General features: G+C 35.9%; 1 protein-coding gene across 1 annotated transcript in view; it reads right to left on the bottom strand.

Moving 5' to 3' along the window:
• Positions 1 to 296: 296 nt before the first annotated feature.
• STT3B (STT3 oligosaccharyltransferase complex catalytic subunit B) overlaps positions 297 to 22,375 on the bottom strand; it is a 104,332-nt gene continuing 82,253 nt past the window's right edge. The window contains exons 6-16 of the mRNA XM_036868511.1: positions 19,873 to 19,971; positions 18,596 to 18,742; positions 17,288 to 17,336; positions 15,744 to 15,898; positions 13,122 to 13,333; positions 11,715 to 11,902; positions 10,812 to 10,983; positions 9,754 to 9,927; positions 7,227 to 7,340; positions 4,976 to 5,188; positions 297 to 1,950 (exon numbers count right to left, since the gene is read on the bottom strand). Coding sequence (XP_036724406.1) covers positions 1,870 to 1,950; positions 4,976 to 5,188; positions 7,227 to 7,340; positions 9,754 to 9,927; positions 10,812 to 10,983; positions 11,715 to 11,902; positions 13,122 to 13,333; positions 15,744 to 15,898; positions 17,288 to 17,336; positions 18,596 to 18,742; positions 19,873 to 19,971 — 1,604 coding nt within the window. The 3' untranslated portion in view covers positions 297 to 1,869. The remainder of the gene's footprint in view (positions 1,951 to 4,975; positions 5,189 to 7,226; positions 7,341 to 9,753; positions 9,928 to 10,811; positions 10,984 to 11,714; positions 11,903 to 13,121; positions 13,334 to 15,743; positions 15,899 to 17,287; positions 17,337 to 18,595; positions 18,743 to 19,872; positions 19,972 to 22,375) is intronic.

Below are 22,375 nucleotides of genomic sequence, written 5' to 3'. Positions count from 1 at the left end.
AGGGCTTTTGTTAGAGTCCTAGCCTCATTTACATGGAGATTAAATTCTTATTTGGCTAGGTGTCTTCCCCTCACTCACACATAAAAAGTCAAAATGAAATTTTCACTCTGGGGTGGAAAGGAAGGCAAAATAAATAATAGATTAGTTCAACTTAGACCTTAGACCTAAGTTGAACTAACCTAGCACTTTTTTTCCTACACGTGTTCTCTAAAACCTTTGTAAAAGTGAACAAGAAGGAAGTATGTGTTCAATACTGTTAGTCCTTTCAAAAATAAAAGATGTATAAAAGACAACACTTAACACAAAATCTGAATTAACTTTATTTTCCCTACAGTCAACAACTTCTCTGCATTGAATTTTAAAGCAACAAAGTAAAATAAAATCCTCCAAATGACAAGGTATCAGAAATCCAGATTTAGTTACACTTTATTTGTGTAAAGGTTCAACCATTTTATTGGTATGTAAAAGAACCATCATCTGGGTCAAAAATGGATTCTATAAATCAAAGAAAATATTCTACACTTCGGAAAAGAAAATCAGCAGTAACATTCTCAATGAATATTGTAAATTACACTTTTCTTCATAAAAGTTACATACTATTCTGCACTTTTCCACCAAAAGCAGTGGTGTAAATTATGCTTGTTTATATAAAAAAAAGATATCCTGTGGCAGGAAAAACCCTTTCTCTTTCACTTTTACTAAACAGGAGAAAATTTTCAAGTCTATATAAAGTTGCCTATGAGACGGAAAGTGAACATGTTCAATCTCCATTTATATTTTAGTGCATTTTTTTGGACAACTGTCACATTTTTAATAAAAGTAAGAAAATGCATATAGCATTAAAGAGTGTTTCATCAAATGCTTAAGGGATTAACAAAATATGGAGCAGAGGACAAAATCACTGTGATGGATGAAACTGTTATAAAAATGAGAGAAATCCAGGCAAACTTTAAAAATCCTTTGTCATCTTGAAGAATCACACAAAATGAACTCTGGCTGCCTGTCCACTTTAAGGGTTTCTTCCTTAATCTTCTGCATGTAAACAAAGTGCTAACCTCAGGACTAAGATACCAAACCCCATCCTGGTAATAAGCAATGTTCGGTGCAGTTGCCATGATTTCCAAAGGATATAAATTTAGCCCTTGAATGAACAATGTATGAGATCTGCTCTGTAAGTACCTGGTGAAAACAACTGCTAACAGCAGCAATAATGTTTCAACATAAAAAAAACTATTTGAATCGATTAGTTAGAGGTCCATCTTTGAAACAGCAGCTTCTTCTCAGAGCAAACAGTAAGCAATAGAAAACGTACATTTGATGAAACATTCTTTGCACTGGAGAAACATGAAAATAAATATAGTTCAAGGAAGTATCATTATTTTTCTAATACCTCTTTCTCAGACCGTACTAGTTTACTGGTTCAAGAAGCTTGCATCACATTTTGTCATTCATATTTTACATATTGCTATCTGGGTAATTCAAATAAAATGCAGGTCTTGTAAAAGAATAAAAACATTGACAAGTATGCATGTGCCAGGGACCAAATTAGAGGGTTCTTTGGTGCGATTTGTCCAAATTCTCAGATTTGAAGGATAACATGTACCAGTAAAAAAAAAAAGTCTGCTGTTAGACATTTACAGCAGTGCTCTGTCTTGCTTCACATTACAAATCAAAAACAGCTGTTCTCAGTAAGCCAATTTTATTTTTTAAATCAGGCATTGCCAGAAAGTTTTGTACATTAACCTGGACCAGTGATGGTTCCAGTGATGGTTCTGTACCCTCCGTCGCTGTGAAACATGACATGAGCTAAAGGCAAAGACCGGTTCTCACAAGGACATCTGCTTCAAGTTAGGAACCAGAACAGCATATTTAAACAGTCTTCTTAGATATTTTCTTGCCTTTCTTAAAAACTAGCTTATTTTTAATGTAGCCACGCTTCCTTTTCGCAGTCTAAAAAGAAAACAGAACACATGGTGTTAGTGCAGGTTTCCTACGGATTAAAACTACAGATACACACATGGTTTACTGCAGAGTGATGAAGACTGTCTTAATAATCCCTCAGATCTTCCTAGGGCTGGACTCTGAAACAGCACCACGAACTGCTCTATGCCAAGGACGCCGAGATCCAAGATGAACTGGACTAGGTCCTCACCTTTAAGATGAAGGACAACCAGAGCAGTCCTCAAACGCCTGTCATACATTCCTCACCATCAAGTGAATGGATCCCCACCTCCCCTCTCAACCACTGAACGCTTAGGTGTAATAATTACTCACATTTCCAGGCATGATAGCATATATAACTAGACTAAGGATTCAGAAAATGTTAATGGTGCTCCTAGTTTAGTTTCCAAGAATTAGCTGTGTCAGAAATACAAATTAACTTAGTAACTTTTGGAGCCCCAATTTTCTTATCTGTAAAAAATGAGGATGATTATACCTATTTACAAAAATAAAGAGAAATAAAGTTACTTGGCACGTTCTCCAATTTAGGTAGGAAAATAAGCACTTAAATATTAAAACAAAACCCAAACACCAAGAAAAAAACCCGTACCATTTCTTGAGCATCACAGATCTTTAAAAAACTAAGACATTTTTCATTTTTCTTAACACTTCAGGATTCCACTTAAAATACTGTCAACTGATGTCTGTGGTATAAGAAATAAATTACTACAAATGTGGTGGTAGAAATTACTGCAAAAATGTTTGCTATTTTAGAGTCTCACAAAGATAAATCAATATAGGACATGGGTCTGACAATCTGACATATTCATAGATACTGAAAAAAGCAAATTTCTTGGAAATTAGTTCTTTAAGGCATCAGTCAAAGCACTGGGTTAGAAGCAGGTGAAGACTCAAGAGACTGACCCCTCAATTCAATTCTCACATTTAAATACAACTTTTGGAGGAGGTTTCAGAAACTCTGGCAAATGCTATGTCGTGTACATATATATTATGATGTTCAGTTTAAAACAATTTATAATTTTTTTCTAACAGCGACAAAAATACAAGGCAGAATGCAATCCTTCTTAAGGTCACAAAAATTAGCTACTGCTAACTTGCCCACAATATATGTTATTACCTTATTATTAACTTATTTTATTAGGGCAAAAAGTAAAGAATTTAAGAGGGCACAATTTGTAAAAATTCAAACCAGGCCAAGGAGTTGGTTTCTTTATCATCACCTACATTATTTCTAACTTGAAACCTTTTCTATGAGATCCTGTAAAATGCCCCAGGTCTCTACACGTATGTATCTAGGTCCTCAGGGTGTTTCTCTCTAGGAGCAGGTGAGCCATGCAGCCCCGGACTACACTCCCAGTGCCTCAGCCATGTCAGCTTGGCAGTGGCAGGAAGTGGCTGCTGTACTCACTCACACCCCCTTCAACACCCGAAATAAAAACCGGGTTGGAGAGAGGAAAGCAAAACAAATAAAGAGCATTCCTGCTAGTACAAAACTGAGTATAAAGCCATGGAAACCAGAAATACTAGATCCATGTTGTTGGCTAATAGAATATGTTTTTGGTATACAAGACAGATGGATTTTTATTTATCCATTCACTTATTTGGGGGAAATGATGAGAAGACAAAGAGGTCAGATTAAGAGACTTCACTATCAACAGTTATACAGCAAGTTCAATGCCTTGTTTTTCAAAACTGGGCTGAGATGTCTTAGGAGTGACTGCCTTCAGACTGGCAGCATTTGTTCTGACTTCTGCACTGATGTGACTCACCAGTTTCTTCTACCACGTGCCTATGAGACACCAGATCACTTGATATGACTGACACAGTGAGTGCCAGCTCTCTGTGACTTATTTAAATACGTTAGTCTAGATATGGTAACCTATTCCTGGCACAGAAAGTATTCAGTTAAAGTTTCTATTTACATACCATACAGTTAATATTCAGCACTTTATAGTACAAATTGAAATAATCTGTATCCTGAATATATTTGAAGTATATTTTAAGTAATACAAAGGGATAAGACAATTCCTTCAATGATTTAAAATAACTGATCTGAGCAATGTAAACCTAAGTATCTTTCAAGACTTAAGACTGAGATCAGTCTAATAACAATTAGTATTATAAGGGTAGTACCTTAAAATACAATCTTAATATTTTTTCTGACTGCTCATTATTTTCCATCTCCCCCAGAGGGCAAACCATATAAATACTCATTTGTCAGTAGCTTTTATAGCAAAGATTAGATCTATTTGGCTTAAGTGAGCCATAATGACCTCTAATAGAAGACTTCATATCTTATTAAATATTTATTACAAAAGGACTGCAATAGTCTCATCATCATAATTCTACCTACAAGCTTTGTCATGACAATTACATTTAAAAATAATTATCTTAAGATAAATGATTTTTTTAAATTCAAGACTCAAACCAACTCAAGTTTACTTTTTATTCAATGAATAATACAGTAATATCGTACTGAGAACGGAACATGAAAATGCTACATAAATTTGCTTTGACCAAAAGATGAACAAATCACAACTGTTACTACTTGTTTGGCATTTTTACTTTCACAAAGGTTCAGAAGCCACAGACACATCTCACTTTACAAACAAGTCTTAATAATGGGAGTGGCACAAGCTAAAGCCAGAACGCCTCTGGAAAATCTCAGCTTGGTTCACTGATAACCACTCTTCCCTATCGAGAACTATCCAGAACAGTTGCTGCTTGGGGTACCTGAAGTGCTCAGTTTGCAAGGATTGCCCTCAGCAGGCTGGTTTTATATCTCCTTTGTATATAAGCCTTGGTCTTTATTCATCTGGCAAATGAAAATTTATTCGCAATTTTCAGTAATTATTTATCAGTCAAACCAACCAATCTTTGAGTTACCTTTTTCTCTTCTTTTTAAATTTTATTTATTTTTTATACAGCAGGTTCTTATTAGTTATCCCTTTTATACATACTAGTGTATATATGGAGTTACCCTTTCATAAACATGACTTCATTTGGCACCCACCTTCTTTGACAAATACTTCTGTTTTGGGAAAATGTTGGTTACTCGAGGTTTGTGGTCTAGTGTCACCCTGTTATCGGGTGCTTTCACTTTATATATCCTTACAAGCCAGTGCTCTGATGTAAAGGCCTCCTCCAAATGCTTGAATTTAATGTCCTTGTTTCCAATCTCAGCATTACGTGTTCGATCAAAACCTGGGGGTGTACGGAAATCCAGCTGCAAAAGTGACATTAGTATTGGATGTTAACCATATTGGAAAGCTTGCAATATTAGAAGGTAGTAAATGTTAGCAGCAGAGTAAAACTTTCTCCTTTTAAACTAGGAAAACACAATCAGAGCAATATATTGTAACAGTTCTTGTATGTTGCTAACCAGATAGGAAGAAATCTGCAAGAGAGAAACTAAATACATCAGAATTAGAGTTTCACTGAACCCTTAAAGTGGATGAACAGCCCGCAGGCATAAAAAAACCAAAATAGCAAAATGAAATCCATTAAAGCCCTTCTTATAGGTATTCAGAGAAAACACACAGACGGGCCTGCTTTTCTGCCCCAGGGCCTTGCACTATACCATCTACTCTTTCAACCTCAAAGTTCTTCATTCAGTGATTTTGCATGGCAGGTCCCTTTCTATCCTTTGGTCTCAGCCCAAATACCATCCCTTCAGGAAAATATTTTCTTGAGATTGATGGTTGAGAAGTCTCCTCCATTGATTCCTTATTCTTTTACTCTATAGTGTTTGTTGCTAAAGGTTTTATTTATTTTAAAAATTACTTATATCCGCCAACAGGATGTAAGCTGCATGATGACTTTACCTTATTCAGTGTGGCTCTATCTCACCAGTACTACTTGTTAAGTCAGTGCACAAGTAAAGCAGTGACGCTAACAATCCTGAAATTGGGAGCCACAAAGGAAGTCAGACAAGCCAAACCGTGGGAAGATTAACCAAGAATGAAAGGAGGAGAAAATGGGGGGACGCAAGAAGATTTTAAGAAATTCTCAGACTAAGTTTATGTGGCCACAGAACTTAAATGAATTCAACTTAAAAATAAAACCAAAAACCAAATCTCCTCCAGTGCGAGAATAACTTGTTATTGCACATCTATACAAGAGCAAAGTTATATACTTCATGTCTTAAACATATTATTCTTGAGTAGGGAAAGGCATCAAAATGAATGCATGCTAGACGCACAGCTTAGAGCTCTTGATAAACGTGACAGAAAAAAAAAGTCCTTCAATGCTCTCATTAGTGAACAGAGAAACTAATCTTTCACCCATTTTCTGAGGTAGCTAATTATTATGGCTTAAGTTGCTTCTTTCTTAGCATGAGTTTAGAGACCAGGCAGTGGCCTTCAAAGAAAACACAAACAAAAACCTAAATCTGGTAGTAAAATTTTTGTCTGTTTTTTCAGAGCCACCTGTAGAGTAATTCCAAGTGAATAATGCTGAAACATGATCTTGACCCCTGGTATTTGTATAAAATTAAACAAGCAATTTTTCCTCTGCCACTGATGTAACCTTAGTATGAAGGATGTAACTTGGTGTGACAGTCATGCAATCTGAGAGCTATGAAGAACCACAGAAGCCATCAGTCCAACTCCATTATATACAGACAAGGAAAAAAACAAGTCCAGAGAGAATGTGACTTGTCCAAGGGTTACGTGACCTGACAGAGCCAGACCTGGAACCCAGGTGTTGTGACAGTCTGTTATCTGTTCTTTTTGCCATGATGCCTCTTTGCCCATTCACTCATTTTTGTTGACTCTTAATCTTTTGTACCATATCATTCCAATTTTCTGGGAAAACTCTGACCCAGAGAGTCCTAGCTCTCTGTGGTAATGGAGAACAGGGAAACAGTGAATATGTGAAGTGACTAAACAATTCATCTCTTTAATTTCAGGCTTTCCCCCACCAGGCAGTGAAGTTAAACTACTTAAGATCACACTGTTTCCCAGCTGGAAGACCTCTCCCCGGTCTTCCAAAAGCATGAAGTCAAAAAGTGAGATGGCAAGCAAAGAATGGATCTGAGCCTATGTTAATTAACAATTTTGGAAAGAAATCTTCGATCTAAAAAATATTTCCTCATTTTTTACATACAAGTTTCAGAAATTAAATTTAACAGAGAAAAGAATCTTTAGATGAGCACATTTTTCTTTACAGCACAACCAAAACATCATTATCCTGTTTTTTAGAGTCAAACAAGGCTACTTAATATTCCTTTGAATAAAGATTATAGAAAAATTGATGTAACTAACCTGCATTTCTCCAAATCTGTAGTATGACATTTTATACATAAGGCAATTCAACAAAGTAGGGGATCCTGCTTTGTCTACACGGAATTCTCCTTGTGGGGTGAAATAGTCACTTTCCTACAGGAAAGAATCCAGAAGTTTGTGTCAGTTTAATATAACCAATTCAAAGCTACAGGTTCCCCTTTTCATTTCCCCATAAGAACTAACTTTTGAGGTATCTTCATAAAGCCATATTTAGTTACATCTCAAAAAAACATAGTATCAGAAGATGAATTTATAAATTTAATGTCATCTCTTAAAAAACCCACAAAACTATCATGGGTGTTTTTTAAAGCTCAGTATAGAAATCATTTATAGAAAATAAACAAGAGCATCCAAGAAAACATAGAGAAAAAGAACAATAGTCTGTTAGAGTGAGGGAGGGCAATTATTAATTAATTCTACCAGATTTTAAACCATGTTATAATAAAACCTCAATAATTTAAGAAAAAAAAAAGGTACCAATACCATGATTTAGTATCAGGTAGGCCGACTAAATTTGTTCTTTATTTTTCCATATGAACTTTTAAAATCAGTTCTTTAGTTGAGAGGGGAATGTTTAGAAAACTTCTGTAGGAATTTTTATTGGGAGCTCATCAAATTTATGAATTAACCTCTAAGGGGGCTAATCTGACACTATCGATAGAAATTCCTCATCTAGGAATTTATCCTACAGAGATACTTATATGTGGGCAAAATGATGAGTGCAGAAAGTTATTTATCGCACCACTGTTTATGAGATTAAAAAACTGGAATCAACCTAAATGTCCATTAACAGGGACAGGTTAAATAAATCATGGTGCACACACACAATGGAAGACACTATGCAGATATAAAAAAAAAAGGAACGAAGGATCCCCATAAGATCTCCACAATATATTGTGAAGTAAAAAAAGCAAGAACAAGGTGTATATTTTGCTACTAGTTATCTGCTTCAATAAGAATCATAAGAAAATAGTAAGAGACTACCATGGACTTTTTTCTTTTCCTTTTCTTGGGGTGGGGGTGTAAACTTTTACTGTATATCCCTTTATATTTTATTTTTTGAACCATGTGAATGTGTAAATTACCTATTCACAAAGCATAGGAATTTAGGATTTTTCTCTATATAAATGGTTCAAAGCATATATCTGGATCTACCACGTCACAGTTTTAACACTGCTAAAGCAAATGCACAAATGAAAATTACATACTAGGAGGATTAAAATTAAGACCAATTTAACACAAGGTAATACTGTTTATTAATTGTAGTTAAGGGGAAATGTCACAGCATTTACATTTAAACAGGGAATCTGGGGCTTTACTCGACTTCATCCCTGTCACATAAAACACATTCATACATTTTCCCAAAAGGTTCTTTTATTCTGGATCAGCAGTGAATCTTACTCTCATCTTTTGTGCCTTCACCACGTAAACCACAACACTGGGTGCCCAACCTCTCTGCGCTCACAGCTGAGTGGGAGAGATACAACAGAATCTACCTACAAACCAGGCTGGATGTGATCTGATGATGCACCAGAGAAGGGCTTTTGGAGAGGGGACAAATCTGTGGTAGGGAAGGTACTCCAAGAAGAAAAGAGTATAAACACGTGTGTCAGATGAGCCAAGGAAAGAAACCACGAGGCAAGTTTCATGGGCTAGAGTAGATCGACAGAGTGGAAAAAGGTGACAGAAGGACAAGAGGCCAGCAAAGGAAAGTGAAGTATTAAGGGGTTGCACTCTGAGCTAAAGCGTTTGGACTTCATACCACTGCTTCCTTATTTCAATCATCATTATGATTATTTCAAACCAGCCTCTAGGCTGAGGCTTCATCTATGTTACTATAAATTCTCATAACAGCACTACAAATGAATTATTCCTGGCATCTGTTAGTGATCAACTGAAACAGCCGTAATCACCATTATAACACTAGAACCTAGAACAAGACCTAGTGCTCGAAGAATATAATGCTGACTGGCTGAAAAACAACTTGCCCATAGCACCAAGCTGACAGTGGCAGGGTTTAGTTCCAACTCATGTCTGTCTGGTTTCAAGTCCCCTTTCCTTAAACTAATGAAGGCTTTAAAAAAAAAAAAAAAAAAGCTGGAAAGTTACATGATCAATGTCATGTTAGACTGGGAGAGGGAACAAGAATAAGGCAAAGATAGCAATTTCAAGGCTACTGTCCTATTTCAGGTTTATGAGCATAGGGGTCAATGCCAGAGTGGAAGCAATGAAAATGGAAGGAAAGGGCAGAAGTGACAGGCTGTAAGGAGTAAAAGCAAGAATTTTGACATGTGATTGCTTTGTAGGGGAGAATGGAAGTACCAGGTATGAGTTTCCAAAGTTTTAAACCTGGGAAAATGCTTATGGTATCTTTAATAAACAGTAAAGTCAGACTGAAGAACTAATTTGGGGGATAGGATAATGAAAACAAACACGATGCAATTAGCGAGGTAAGAGGGCTACTGGGAGCTGTCTTTCACACACCGAGAACGACCTAGTTTCTTACCCGAATGTCTTTTGGATGTTCCCCTTCAGCTATCCTAACCATCCAGAGAAATTTGTTGATATCATCACCAGAATAGCCAATAACCCCTCCAAAAATAACCAAAACATAATCTACATCCAGACTCCTCATGATTTTATAGGCTGCTGTTTCATTTGAAGACATGGCTTTTCCCACCTACAGAATAAAAAAGGAGAATGTGTGTACTTAGTCCCAAAATACACTAAAAATAAAAATGAACGCACATTTTTACTTTAAAATGGAATGCATCTCAAGAGTTTGATTTACATGGAATTCTTTTTATAGAAATGATTTGCTATGAATTCAACAGATTTACTGAGATTTATAAGCACCTCACTTACTACAACCAATTATAGCAGAAATGTCAAAATCAGAAATACATGCTCTAATATTCTGCTAATAATTAGGTCTCATGAAATTAACATTTTAATATGAAAGCAGGCAAGCTTAAAAGAAGTAGAACTTCTCATAACCTCAGGCCAAGGATGACCATCCATCTAGCTAGCACAAATATATCCTTTTCTTCAGTTTACTAAACATCTAATGATTAGCTACAACACTAATACAAAGAGAACTCATTTGGCTAACGCCCAGTTATCTATTTAAAATCTTTAAAGAACAGAGAGGTGATAACTTTAATTAACGTAAATTAGTTATTTAATAGCTAGAGCAAACATAATTTGCATGCCCATAAAACACAGTGTATTTGTTTTACATATTTGCAAATACTTTTCTTAACTTATGAAATGGAAAATACAAGACAAATATAATATTTTAAGTTTCAGATTTTGCCTAATTCTCCAGCAAACAGCCTAGAATTCTGAATGATACTTAAATAAATTCTATTCTTAAAAACAAAAATAAGTAAGCATACCTTGAACTCACTTTATTGAATAAATTTGTAGAGAAGTATGTTCAAAATTCAGCAAGCAAAGAGTACTTTCACCCACATTTTTCCTACTTAATCACAAGTGAAGTCTGATTGCTAAGTAGTGAATAAAGGTTTGTAACTTTTGATCTTTTGTTGATCAAATTCTTACCAGTGCTATGTGGCTGTTATTCCAGGTGTTATTATCCACCAAAGTAGTTCTATTAGCCATCCCAGCTATTTGATAGCCATAATCCCACCAAGACATCACTCGGGCATGTTCATCTGTATTTTGCCTCAGCCAAAAGTAAGCTTCTCTAAAATCATCTAAGATATTCCTGGTGCTGAAAACAATCACAATATTCTTTTAAATGATATCTTAGAAGTGTGAAGATGGTAACTTAAAACCTTGAGGTGCCAGGCCACTAAGTAATTTCACATTTTAAGGATGGTAGTTAAAAGCCTCCATGGTAGGGAGAAAAAAAAAAAAAATCAATGAGGAGCTAGACTAGTGCTTCTTAGACTTTAATATGCATACAAACCACCAGGCCATCTTGTAAAAAAGCAAATTCTGGTTTAGTAGTTCTGGGGTGGAGCCTGATACTGGGCAAGTCTAATGAGCACCCAAGTGAAGCAGAATCTGGGGTGGGAATGTGGGGTTGCACAGTTTAAGAACCAGCTGTTCTTAAACTGTAGCTGCATCAGAATCACCAGGGGGGCTTATTAAACCACGATCGCTGAGTCTCACCCCCAGGTTTCTCATTCTACACACTGAGGTGGGGTCAAGAATTCAGATTTCTAAAGGATTTCCTGGTAATGATGATGCTCTGTGTCCAAGCACGACACTTTGAGAAAGACTAATGTGTATGTTATATATGCAAAGATATTTTGGAAAAGAGCAGGAAATACAATGATTATTACCTACTTCTACCAAAGAGGACGGGCAGGGGAAAGGTCACAAGAAAAGCACAGAAGATTCAAATGCAGAGCCTCACAAACATCTCTGAATTCTCTCTTTTGAGGCAGGAAAAAAGGGTAGGCATCAAATCATTTTGCAGTCAAGCTGTCTTCTTACCCATCATGATTGTAAGAGGCCAGGACCACACTTGGGCTGGAGTACGCGTTGCTTGTGACCCAGGTACAGTGGACTGCAAACATCATCAACAGCATCAGCATCAACATGGTAACAATGCTTTTTATATTAGGACCTAATCCCTCTTCAGTTTTTTCCTGTTCAGTTACATGCTTCCTCACTTTACCTGCCTGAAAATGCAAAATAACTGATGAGACAAATTCATCATTTGACTTGCTTTCATTAAGACACTCAAAAGGGAGAAGTTGGGAGAATGTTATCTATCATTTTAATTCTTTCAGAAGGAAAATGTATAACCATCAGGAATTCTTGTGTGGGTCATACAACATTTTCTAAAAGTTATCAAGGTGGATTCTAAAGTCAAATGTGAATAAGAAGGCTTCCTGGAACTAAACCCAATCCAGGAGCAGGTTGCAGAGCAAAAAAACCTCCAGTAAGAAGCTGCTTTCAAACTCAACTGTCCTTATATTTTATGTAAATACAAAGGGGATAACCAAATGGTCTCATGCTGGCCACCTTTTCTTATAAAAAATCTGAATTCCTCACCATGAAAACAGCAATGTCCAGCTATAATCCAGAATTATCAGAATCAGTTTTCTAATTTCCAAACCCCAAACCAACAGACTTGTTAAAATCAAGATTACATTTTTGAAAACAAAACAAAAACCTCACCGAACAGAGAACAGAACAGAGTCAGAGGTTCTAAATTGCAAGGCTAGTTATTAAGAAACCACAAAACAAAACATAACAAACACAAACACAAAAGCAGGTATGTGCCTTATTAGTACTAATCTGTATGAATAATATTGGACCTATCATAGTAAAGAAAGAAAATTTCAAAATTAATACGTATACTGCGAAGCTTCGTTGCTTATTGCTACTTAAAAATCTAGTTAATAAAGTTTACTATGTCATCCAAGACAAGTGCTCTGATTCTAAGTCTTTTCCACACTTGCACCAAATATAATCCTGCTCTGTTAGCTGAGAAGTTAAAAGTGAATTACAGTATTATATGGGCCAGCCACCTAGTGCTAACGAACTGGAGACTTTTTTTTTTAAGGCACTTATTCCCCTCGTGAATCACTATTCAGTCAACCAAATATTTTAAAAGTTTACAGTGAATATGGACCTCAAGGATAAGCACTTTGCACATGGTTTCAGAAGGATTTATAGCGCTAAATTTTATGTAATTTAGTAGAGCGCCAGCTTTCTGAGTGAAAAGACCAACCAGGATTCAAAATTTGAGGCAAGCAGTAAAGACCAACTAGAAATGTCATAGTTTGCCTAAATTCTTATTTAATCACACTTCATAATATATATATAAGTTCTTACTGTGGTGGAAAAATAAAACACGTAAAAATTTTAAAGGCCTTACTTTAGATTTCCCACCTTATCATACAAATTTCCTGGGTTTCTCTTGTCATCCTCATCACTGCTGTCCTCCACAGGTGGGTTTTCCCTTTTCATGTCATCCCCCAAATAATGCTCAAAAACATTTGAGAATGCAATTGCAGACAGCATACAGACGACTGGAGTCAAGGTCAACATCAGCCGCACCATCACGCCAGCAAAGTAGACAGCACTGATGGCATACAGAGCAACTGCAAAGACAAGTTCTCTCGTAACACTTCAGAAGAGAAAAGGGTTCCAGGAAACTCCACTGACTATTTAAAACTATTTAAAACAAAATCTAAAAACAGACAAACATCTCATAAAAGGGCTAACTGTATGTATGTATGTATGTATTTATTTATTTAAAAGAGGAACTTTTTAAAAAAAATAAATTTATTTATTTTGTTTTTGGCTGTGTTGGGTCTTTGTTGTTGCACGCAGGCTTTCTCTAGTTGCGGCAAGCTGGGGCTACTCTTTGTTGCAGTGCACGGGCTTCTCATTGTGGTGGCTTCTCTTGCTGCGGAGCACAGGCTCTAGGTGCGTGGGCTTCAGTAGTTGTGGCTCACGGGCTCTAGAGCGCAGGCTCAGTAGTTGTGGAGCATGGGCTTAGTTGCTCCGCGGCATGTGGGATCTTCCTGGACCATGGCTCAAATCCATGTCCCCTGCATTGGCAGGCGGATTCTTAACCACTGCGCCATCAGGGAAGCCCTAATTGTTTTTAAATTGATAATGCTAACCAATTTAGAAGTCATATTTAGAAATTATAACTAGTGTTGACCAAATGAACACTGCATATCAACAGTTTAGAGAAGCATATCATGATTCAAGTTTAATTATAGCTACTATGGGGAATGAGACAATTCATTATTTGTCAGCAGCATCACATATTAGAAAAATATGTAACTGACAGATGAAAACATGTTTGGTGAATTGTATTATTAGGCACAGTAAGTTTATAGAATCAAAGTCTATGAAAAGTCTGTGCCAGTATCTGGCATAAAGCCTGCTTTAAAGTAAGAATGGGATGAGAAGAATATAATTTATTACCAAAGGAGGAACTTATAAAGTTATTGCCAAGAAACTTAAAAAAAAAAAAAAAATTGGAAGCAATTTCCAGTAGTCAAAGCTTTCCAGGTAATGTGCTCCCCACAAGGAAAGGCTCTATCATTTCTGTCTAGAGGCTATATGACTTTACAAAGTTATTGAGTCATTTGAGTGCCTATCTCATTTGAAGCTAATTCACATTTTTTTTCTTTACTAGAAAATACATTTATTATACCATATTGTTTATCTCAATGGATTTTTATATATGTACACACCTATGTAATTAGCACCCATATCGAAATGCAGAACATTTGTATACCTCCTCAGGAGAATCCCTCATGCCTCTTCCCAGTCAATAACTGCTCCCCTCACCACCCCTCCCCAAAAAGGTAATCACTATTTGGACTTCTAAAGCGATAATTTAGTTTTCCTTATTCTTAAACTTCATAGTGATGAAATTATATAAAAATGTTCTCTTTTGTACTGGTTTCTTTTAATTACCCATGCTATTCTTTTATTAATTGTTGTGTTGTATTCTACTGTACAAATACACAAAAATCTCTTTATCCTACTGCTGATAACCTTTGGAATGTTTCTAATTCGGGGCTATTATGGATAAAGTTGCTATGTATACTCTTAAACATGTCCTTTATGGGACACATGCACTCCCTTCTCTTGGGTATATACCTAGGATTGGGACTGCTAAGGCATGAGTGGGCAATATGTCTAAGCTAAAATCTTTTTGAATGATACAATATTAACATGGCCTTATCCAGAGTCCACTGACCTATAGAAACCAGAAAAGAAGGAGTGTCATCCTTTGGTTAGAACCTATGCAGATGTTATTTTATCTCTCCTGACTTCACTCTGGAACAGTAACTTCTGAGTGTCTCTCATGGTCCAGGACCCATGCTTGCACAAACTATTTGCTTGTGTGACCCTGTGCATATTATAAAGCTTTTTCAGTTTCAGGTTTTATCAAATGCAAAACAGCCACGGCATACTTCTTGTGATGACTGAATTACATAAAAGTGTTTGGTATCTGTTTATTTTGTCCATTTATATTTTGAATGTCAGATCCTAAACACTGGCTTTAAAATCGTTTGTATCTCTAAGTCTTATAAGTTGGAAATTACACAAATCTATCAGTCAAGAGGGTGTTTACTTAAAGGTGATTCTTATTCCATTACAAAATGTACTTGTGCACTGAAATTTGGATCATGGATGCCCCTGCAAACTTCCTTCTACTTAATTGGATTTAACTGAGAAAATAAAGTCAAGTCTATTCTGTCAACAGTTATAATTTCCAATTCTCAGCCACAGACTATAATTGCATTAACCTCTCAGAAAACAATAAATTGAATGAAAAATTTATATATTAGTCCAAAATGAAAAGTTAATAATTAAGAGTATATATAATGCAAATTCACTGAATTTTTCTTGGTTAAGCAAAGTAAGAGAGGAAAGTTTATCTTAAATATGCATAGAGTCAAGCAAAGAAAAACAAAACTTTAAAGTGCAGTGATAATCTCAACAAAAATAAATAAATCAAAGTATTTATTAAAAATCTCTTACCAAATACTCTTTCATCGTTGATATTTTTAATGCAGAACCATAGGCCTGCTGGGAAGGTACACACAAGAATATGTAGATCAAAGAAGAAAGATACCCAAGTTGTAGGTTGATGCTCAGACACTGATGCAATAATTGGAATGTGTATTTTTGCATACCTGGTATTAAAAAAAGTTAACATTATTTAAAAGTAAATGATAAAACAGGAGTTCCTTTTAGATGAATAAACTTTCTCTGATTGTAGATATGGTTCCTATCCCTACCTCTTCTTGCTTAAAACTATATTCCAATGGAACCAGCTAGAGTGGAAATAAATCTGATACACACTGGTAAAACCAAAACCAATATGCCCCTCCTAAAATCAGAATTATCTAAGGCCAGTTATAAAAGTGTTGGCTCTGACTTCTAACACAAAAATCTTTGCTCAAATAGGAATCTGTTTTGCAGTTTTAACTTAGTACTTTTCTAAGTTTGCATCAACGAGTTTCACTATCTTCTGGACTTATTAACTAGCAGAAATACCTTATCCAATAAGATATCATATTGCCACAATACCTTTCTTAACAAGGAGATGGCACAGAGGCTGGTGAGGGAAATGGAAAAGACAGGACAAATTTTCCCTGTAATTCCAAAGTGGTCAGTTAAAGTCTGAAAGCAAGAATAAGTATGACTAACAAAAATTTAACCTAGGATTTTAACCTAATCAGAATAACTAACTTCTACAACTGGGGTTTTCCCTCAAACTCTGGTGATGCAAAGGCTGATCTCTGGAAGTTTGTGTCTGTTAGCTTCAGCCATTCATACATAATTTGCTTATGCCCTTTAATTAGTCATGGGCAGGAGCCCTTTTGGTATCACACCAAAGGGCAGGCCTGTTCAATAAATTGTGGTAGGTTTTTTATTGGGCCCACATGGGGAGTAACAAAAAAGATGGAATAGCAGAATCAAGGGAGAGAAGTAAATTATCACCAAGAGGTATTTTCTTATCCTTAGGAAAACATTTCTAGAGATAAAAAATTATTCAGCTAATTTAAAACTAAAACTTTTTTACTAACTCTTTTTATAATAGCACTCTTAAAAAGCACAACAAATATTCTCTAGTATATTTGATAGGTTAAAAAATATCAAGAAACTTAGATAATGTGGTATTAAAAAGAAAGTTAAATTTTTCTTCATATCTACGGCATATAGATGCTATAACATAGCATCTATCCTTAATGATTAAAAATTAAATATTACTAACAGATGGAAACTTTGAATACATTGGTAAAAACAAAAATCAATTACTAAAATGGCACACGTTACCTGAAATGTATTAACAAATAAAACTAAAATAAGGAGTTGCCCATGAACAGAAATGTGACTTACATATCACACTAAAGGTGAATTCCAAACAGGTATTATAACAGACAAAATACAACATTTACTAAACTAGTACATGCTAGATACTTTAGAAATGTTGCCCAGGTATTGACAGAGATACTAACAATAAAGAACAGATGACAAAAGGGAAATAACATGAGGGCAAATAACTGATATGCACTTACCCAGTATCCCACAATGAGTAAAACCTGCCACTCCATGGTGCAATGTAACCTTGGAAGGAAAAATGTAGAGGAAATTAATCTGCCTTTTCACTGTTTTTATGTTTATTGATTATTATGGATTAATTTAAGCTAATATTAAAAGAATTCTTGTTTTTAAAAAAATACGTGACAACGTTATTTCACACAGCTGGCAGTCAGATAAAATAAGGTTAGGGATCAAATAAAAAAAAATCCACGGACATTACATTTCCAGAGAAATACAACAAGTTGATAGATAAAATTGCAGAATGTTTTCCAATTCTCTCTTAAACCTCTAGTTGACTAGTAAAATAAAGCTAAGATATTAAGATAGCATTGGATAATTTTAAAAAGTGAGAGGTGTCCAGTATGCCAAATTTAGATAAATTACAAAGATGATTTTAATTTTTAAAAAAATTTATTTATTTTTAATTTATTTTTGGCTGCGTTGGATCTTCATTGCCGCGCGTGGGCTTTCTCTAGTTGCATCGAGCGGGGGCTACTCCTCATTGCGGTACACAGGCTTCTCATTGCGGCAGCTTCTCTTGTTGCGGAGCACGGGCTCTAGGCGCAAGGGCTTCAGTAGTTGTGGCTCACAGGCTCCGGAGTGCAGGCTCAGTAGTTGTGGCACACAGGCTTAGTTGCTCCACGGCATGTGGGATCTTCCCAGACCAGGGCTTGTACTCGTGTCCCCTGCATTGGCAGGTGTACTCCCAACCACTGTGCCACCAGGGAAGTCCACAAAGATGATTTTAAACATTCGTGCCTTTTATTCCTGTCAATTAATTCTTCATGATTTTATGATGTAGGCTGGTACATTAATTTGGCATACCTTCAGAAAGAATTTGACCTGTTTCTAGGTACTAGTAAAGTCAGGATTAGAAAGTAACTCGGAATCCAGAAGCAGACTGAAACTGATTTGGTTGACTGTTTAAAAGCAGGAGATAGAGTATACGTACACAAGGGAGGGTAAACCTGCACTGTTAACACTGGAAGCTTTGAATTTTATACATTTTGGGCCTATTCATCCATCAAGAGAAGGATGCTTGAAAGTGGATTTATCAGAACCTGAAGCAGCAAAATTAAGATACTGTTAAAAAAAAAAAAATCAAAATTTGTAGTGCTATTCATATTTTATAGAACCTCTGACTATTATTTTCATACAGTTTGTAAAGAAACCACAATATTTAACCTACTAGGATAAATGGAACATGTACAAAATTTGAAAAAGAATTACCTTTTGCAATAACCTAGAGACAAGATTCATATCCTACAGGGGATGACACCTACCTGTATAAGTCAAATAGATGACACTAAGGAACACAGCACCTGCAGCTAGTGATACACCCAAAAAGAACAGGGTCTGGAACTCTTGTTTTGTTAATCGGTCTCTCAGATACTGCAAGAAAGCATAAGCTTGCAGCAATGCAAAGACACCTAATTAAAGAAAAGGTTCATATAAGTAATCAACAAAGCATTTTTACCAAGGACATTTACAAACGTTAATTTGGAAGACCTTCTTAGAATACCTTGTACCATTCATATCAAAGACTAGTCATTTGATCTGACATTACCTTTGTCAAATGACAGTTAACCAATTAATACATCCAAAAAATTCTGTTACATATTTTTTTCAAAATGATCAGACTCCCCATACACGGACCAGGCAAGAAAAATCTCATTTCAATAACTGAAGCCTATCCAGCACATTAAATTCCACCCTTTGTCCCATATTTTAGCAACATGTTTTCTAGGAAAAAAAGAAAAAAAATAAAGAAACGTCATTAAAAAAATAATTCTCAGATTTACTGAAGGATACAAATGACCTGGATCAGGAGAATCCTGATATATGGCTACTGTTTATAGTTGGGTGGGGGTTAGAGATGGTTCAAGATTCTTACTGAGAATCTGATGATAAAAGCTATGGAACATCGTCTCAGAAAGTTAAATATACTGATATTTATAAAATGCTACAAACAAAAAAACTACCCACAGACTTCCTATGGATCATGCACCTTGTGTGAAGAATCTCTGATAAAGTTTTATTCACAGATCTCCCATTGTATCTTGTTATTTGTGACCGAGATTAATGGTGGCAAAATTCTCTGCTTTAGGAAGAGGAATTATATTACCTTATAATCAATAGGAAAGCCATTAATTCCAGTTAGTAGATACGGATAAAATATTTTAGTGAGATGTATGGAACATAAAAATGAAATGTTCCATCTAAATTTGGTAAAATGAAAACTCAGTGATACAGTAACTCAGTGTACAGATACACTATTTAATTTATACAAAGCAAATGTTATTTAGTGTTTGCAAAAAAGGATGTTTTGCTTTTTCAGAACAGTCACAGCTGGCAAGATAGGCACTTTTAGGCACACAATATCAGAAAGTCTCCATAAACTCTATGATATTCATATTTTATAGTGGTGATGTTTTAGAACCAATACGATCAAAATTAAAAACAACTACAAAACCCCAAAAGAACCCTTCATTCCACTGAAGACTGGCCAGTCATACCTTCACAGATTCTTTAGAAGAAAGAAAATAAATATTTTTCATACCTGCAGCTGCCATGTGTTCACTTGTTCTGATTGGCTGGAATCCCACAAAGGGTATCTGCATGGATAATATTAAGCCCACGATATAGAAAGTGCTATATGCTATAAAGACAAAATAGGAAACAAGGATAATTTACTACTACCAATAGTACTTCAAACATAAATATATACACAACTCATATATTTTTAGCAAAGTTTTAACTGAACTTATTTTAAGAATAGAATACTGAAGTGACTATTCTATTTGATACATATTTGATGGTTAATCATACATTATAAATCGTGAAATTCTTTCTGCCATTTTAAAAAATATTATTTTAAGGAGACTGGTGCTGTTTTACTCTCCTGAAAATGGAATCAAGTTTTTTTTCAATCTATCATTAATAATCAATGACATAACCCAAGAAGCTATGTAATATATAAGTAAACACCATTCCTATTGGCATTAACCCAAAGTATGCATGACCAAATGAATACTTATCATCATCATATATGAATAGCTGCTATTGTCTCAAAAGCTTTTAAGTATTCACACTCTATTTATAGTCTCCTAACACTTTTGTACAGTACTTAACCAGTTAAAAAAAAAATCTTACGTCCATCCGCTAAGTTTTCTGTGATTAAAGAACAAAAGAACACAGAAGTCAAGCCATAAAACAGACTAGTTACTGAATTTATTAGGATCTAATAAAGGAAACTTATTTGCTCTTGGCACTGAATATACTATATAGTATTCTTGGCTTATATCAACCTAAGTGTATAGGTAAATTGGGGAGGGGCTACAATTTGTATAACAGACTTATTTTTGCATTTAGGTGTTCACAGATCACTACCAGACAAGCTGATTACAGCGAAAGTATTTGGAATCACTGCAATTAAAAATTATTTAGAAATGAAGTTAAAACTCATGTAAAATAAGTTAATGTGAAGATTATTCCATTTATAAAGCTTATTCACATACTTTATGAAGTATAGTCAATATTTAGTTGTTGGCAAATAAAGTACTCTATTAGAAAAAAAAGACTGCAAGAGAACTGTTACAGCAGGCATATCTGTATGCTACACATTGTACAGCACAGCATATGCTTCCCTTCACTCAACTCAGCTGAGAAAGAATGCTTATTTGGGGCTTCCCTGGTGGCGCAGTAGTTGAGAGTCTGCCTGCCAATGCAGGGGACACGGGTTCGAGCCCTGGTCTGGGAAGATCCCACATGCCGTGGAGCAACTGGGCCCGTGAGCCATAACTACTGAGCCTACGCGTCTGGAGCCTGTGCTCCGCAACAAGAGAGGCCGCGACAGTGAGAGGCCCGCGCACCACGATGAAGAGTGGCACCCGCTTGCCACAACTAGAGAAAGCCCTCGCACAGAAACGAAGACGCAACACTGACAAAAAATAAATAAAATAAATAAATAAAAATACCCTACAACTAACTTAAAGAACTATTAAAAAAAAAAAAGAATGCTTATTTGCTTTTAAAAGAAACCCATTTATAGAAGGTAAATTATGCGTTAACGGTTCAAATGTTGTCTTCCAAGCTGTCTGATGAGAGATGACTACAGTGTTAGAAAAAGGATAAGAAGCTTAAGTAAATGTAATAGGAAGGACCAATGTATAAAGTTTCTGATGACCTCAAGCTAATAGAGAACCAGTTGTCTAGAGGACGCTGCAGAAGTAACCCATCCAACAATGTACTTTCCAGACATATTAGTGTTGGAATACAATTACCCTCAATAAGATAGTTGAACACAAATGCAATAAGAGTTACGTAAATATAAATAAGAATTTCTATGTCACATATATTTGAACTGTCAACCAATTTGGTTGATGGGTTATCTAATAACAGTATGTTTCTTTAACAAATCAGTCTGTGTAGACATCCAGACAAAGAGTCACAGAGGCAGAATTAGAAAAAAAAATGGGAACAAGGTCATTGTGTGACCTTGAACAACTACTTAAAAACAAAAGTTTGTTTCCTCGCAACAGAATGAGGAGTTTGGACAAGACTTGTAGATCCCTCCCCTCCTCCGCCCCAATAATAATAAGCTAAGATTCTATGATCAACAGGCCTTTTAGACACCTAGAGCTGAGAAATTAAACCCTGGAGAAATATTGAGCACACAAAGCACAATTAGAGGGACTTCCCTGGTGGCACAGTGGTTAAGAATCTGCCTGCCAATGCAGGGGATACGGGTTCAAGCCCTGGTCTGGGAAGATCCCACATGCCATGGATCAACTAAGGCCGTGAGCTACAACTACTGAACCTGTGCTCTAGAGCCCGCGAGCCACAACTACTGAGCCCGTGTGCCACAACTACTGAAGCCTGCGCGCCTAGAGCCCGTGCTCCACGACAAGAGAAGCCACCACAATCACAAGCCTGCGCACCACAACAAAGAGTAGCCCCCGCTCACCGCAACTAGAGAAAGCTCGTGCGCAGCAATGAAGACCCAACGCAGCCAAAAATTAAAAAAAAAAAAAAAAGGCACAATTAGAAAGGCCAAGCCTGAG

Source organism: Balaenoptera musculus, chromosome 11 (genome assembly GCF_009873245.2).
Source record: "Balaenoptera musculus isolate JJ_BM4_2016_0621 chromosome 11, mBalMus1.pri.v3, whole genome shotgun sequence".
Taxonomy (NCBI): domain Eukaryota; kingdom Metazoa; phylum Chordata; class Mammalia; order Artiodactyla; family Balaenopteridae; genus Balaenoptera; species Balaenoptera musculus.
Note: the sequence above shows the minus strand (reverse complement) of the source record. Positions and strands in the feature narration are given on the sequence as shown.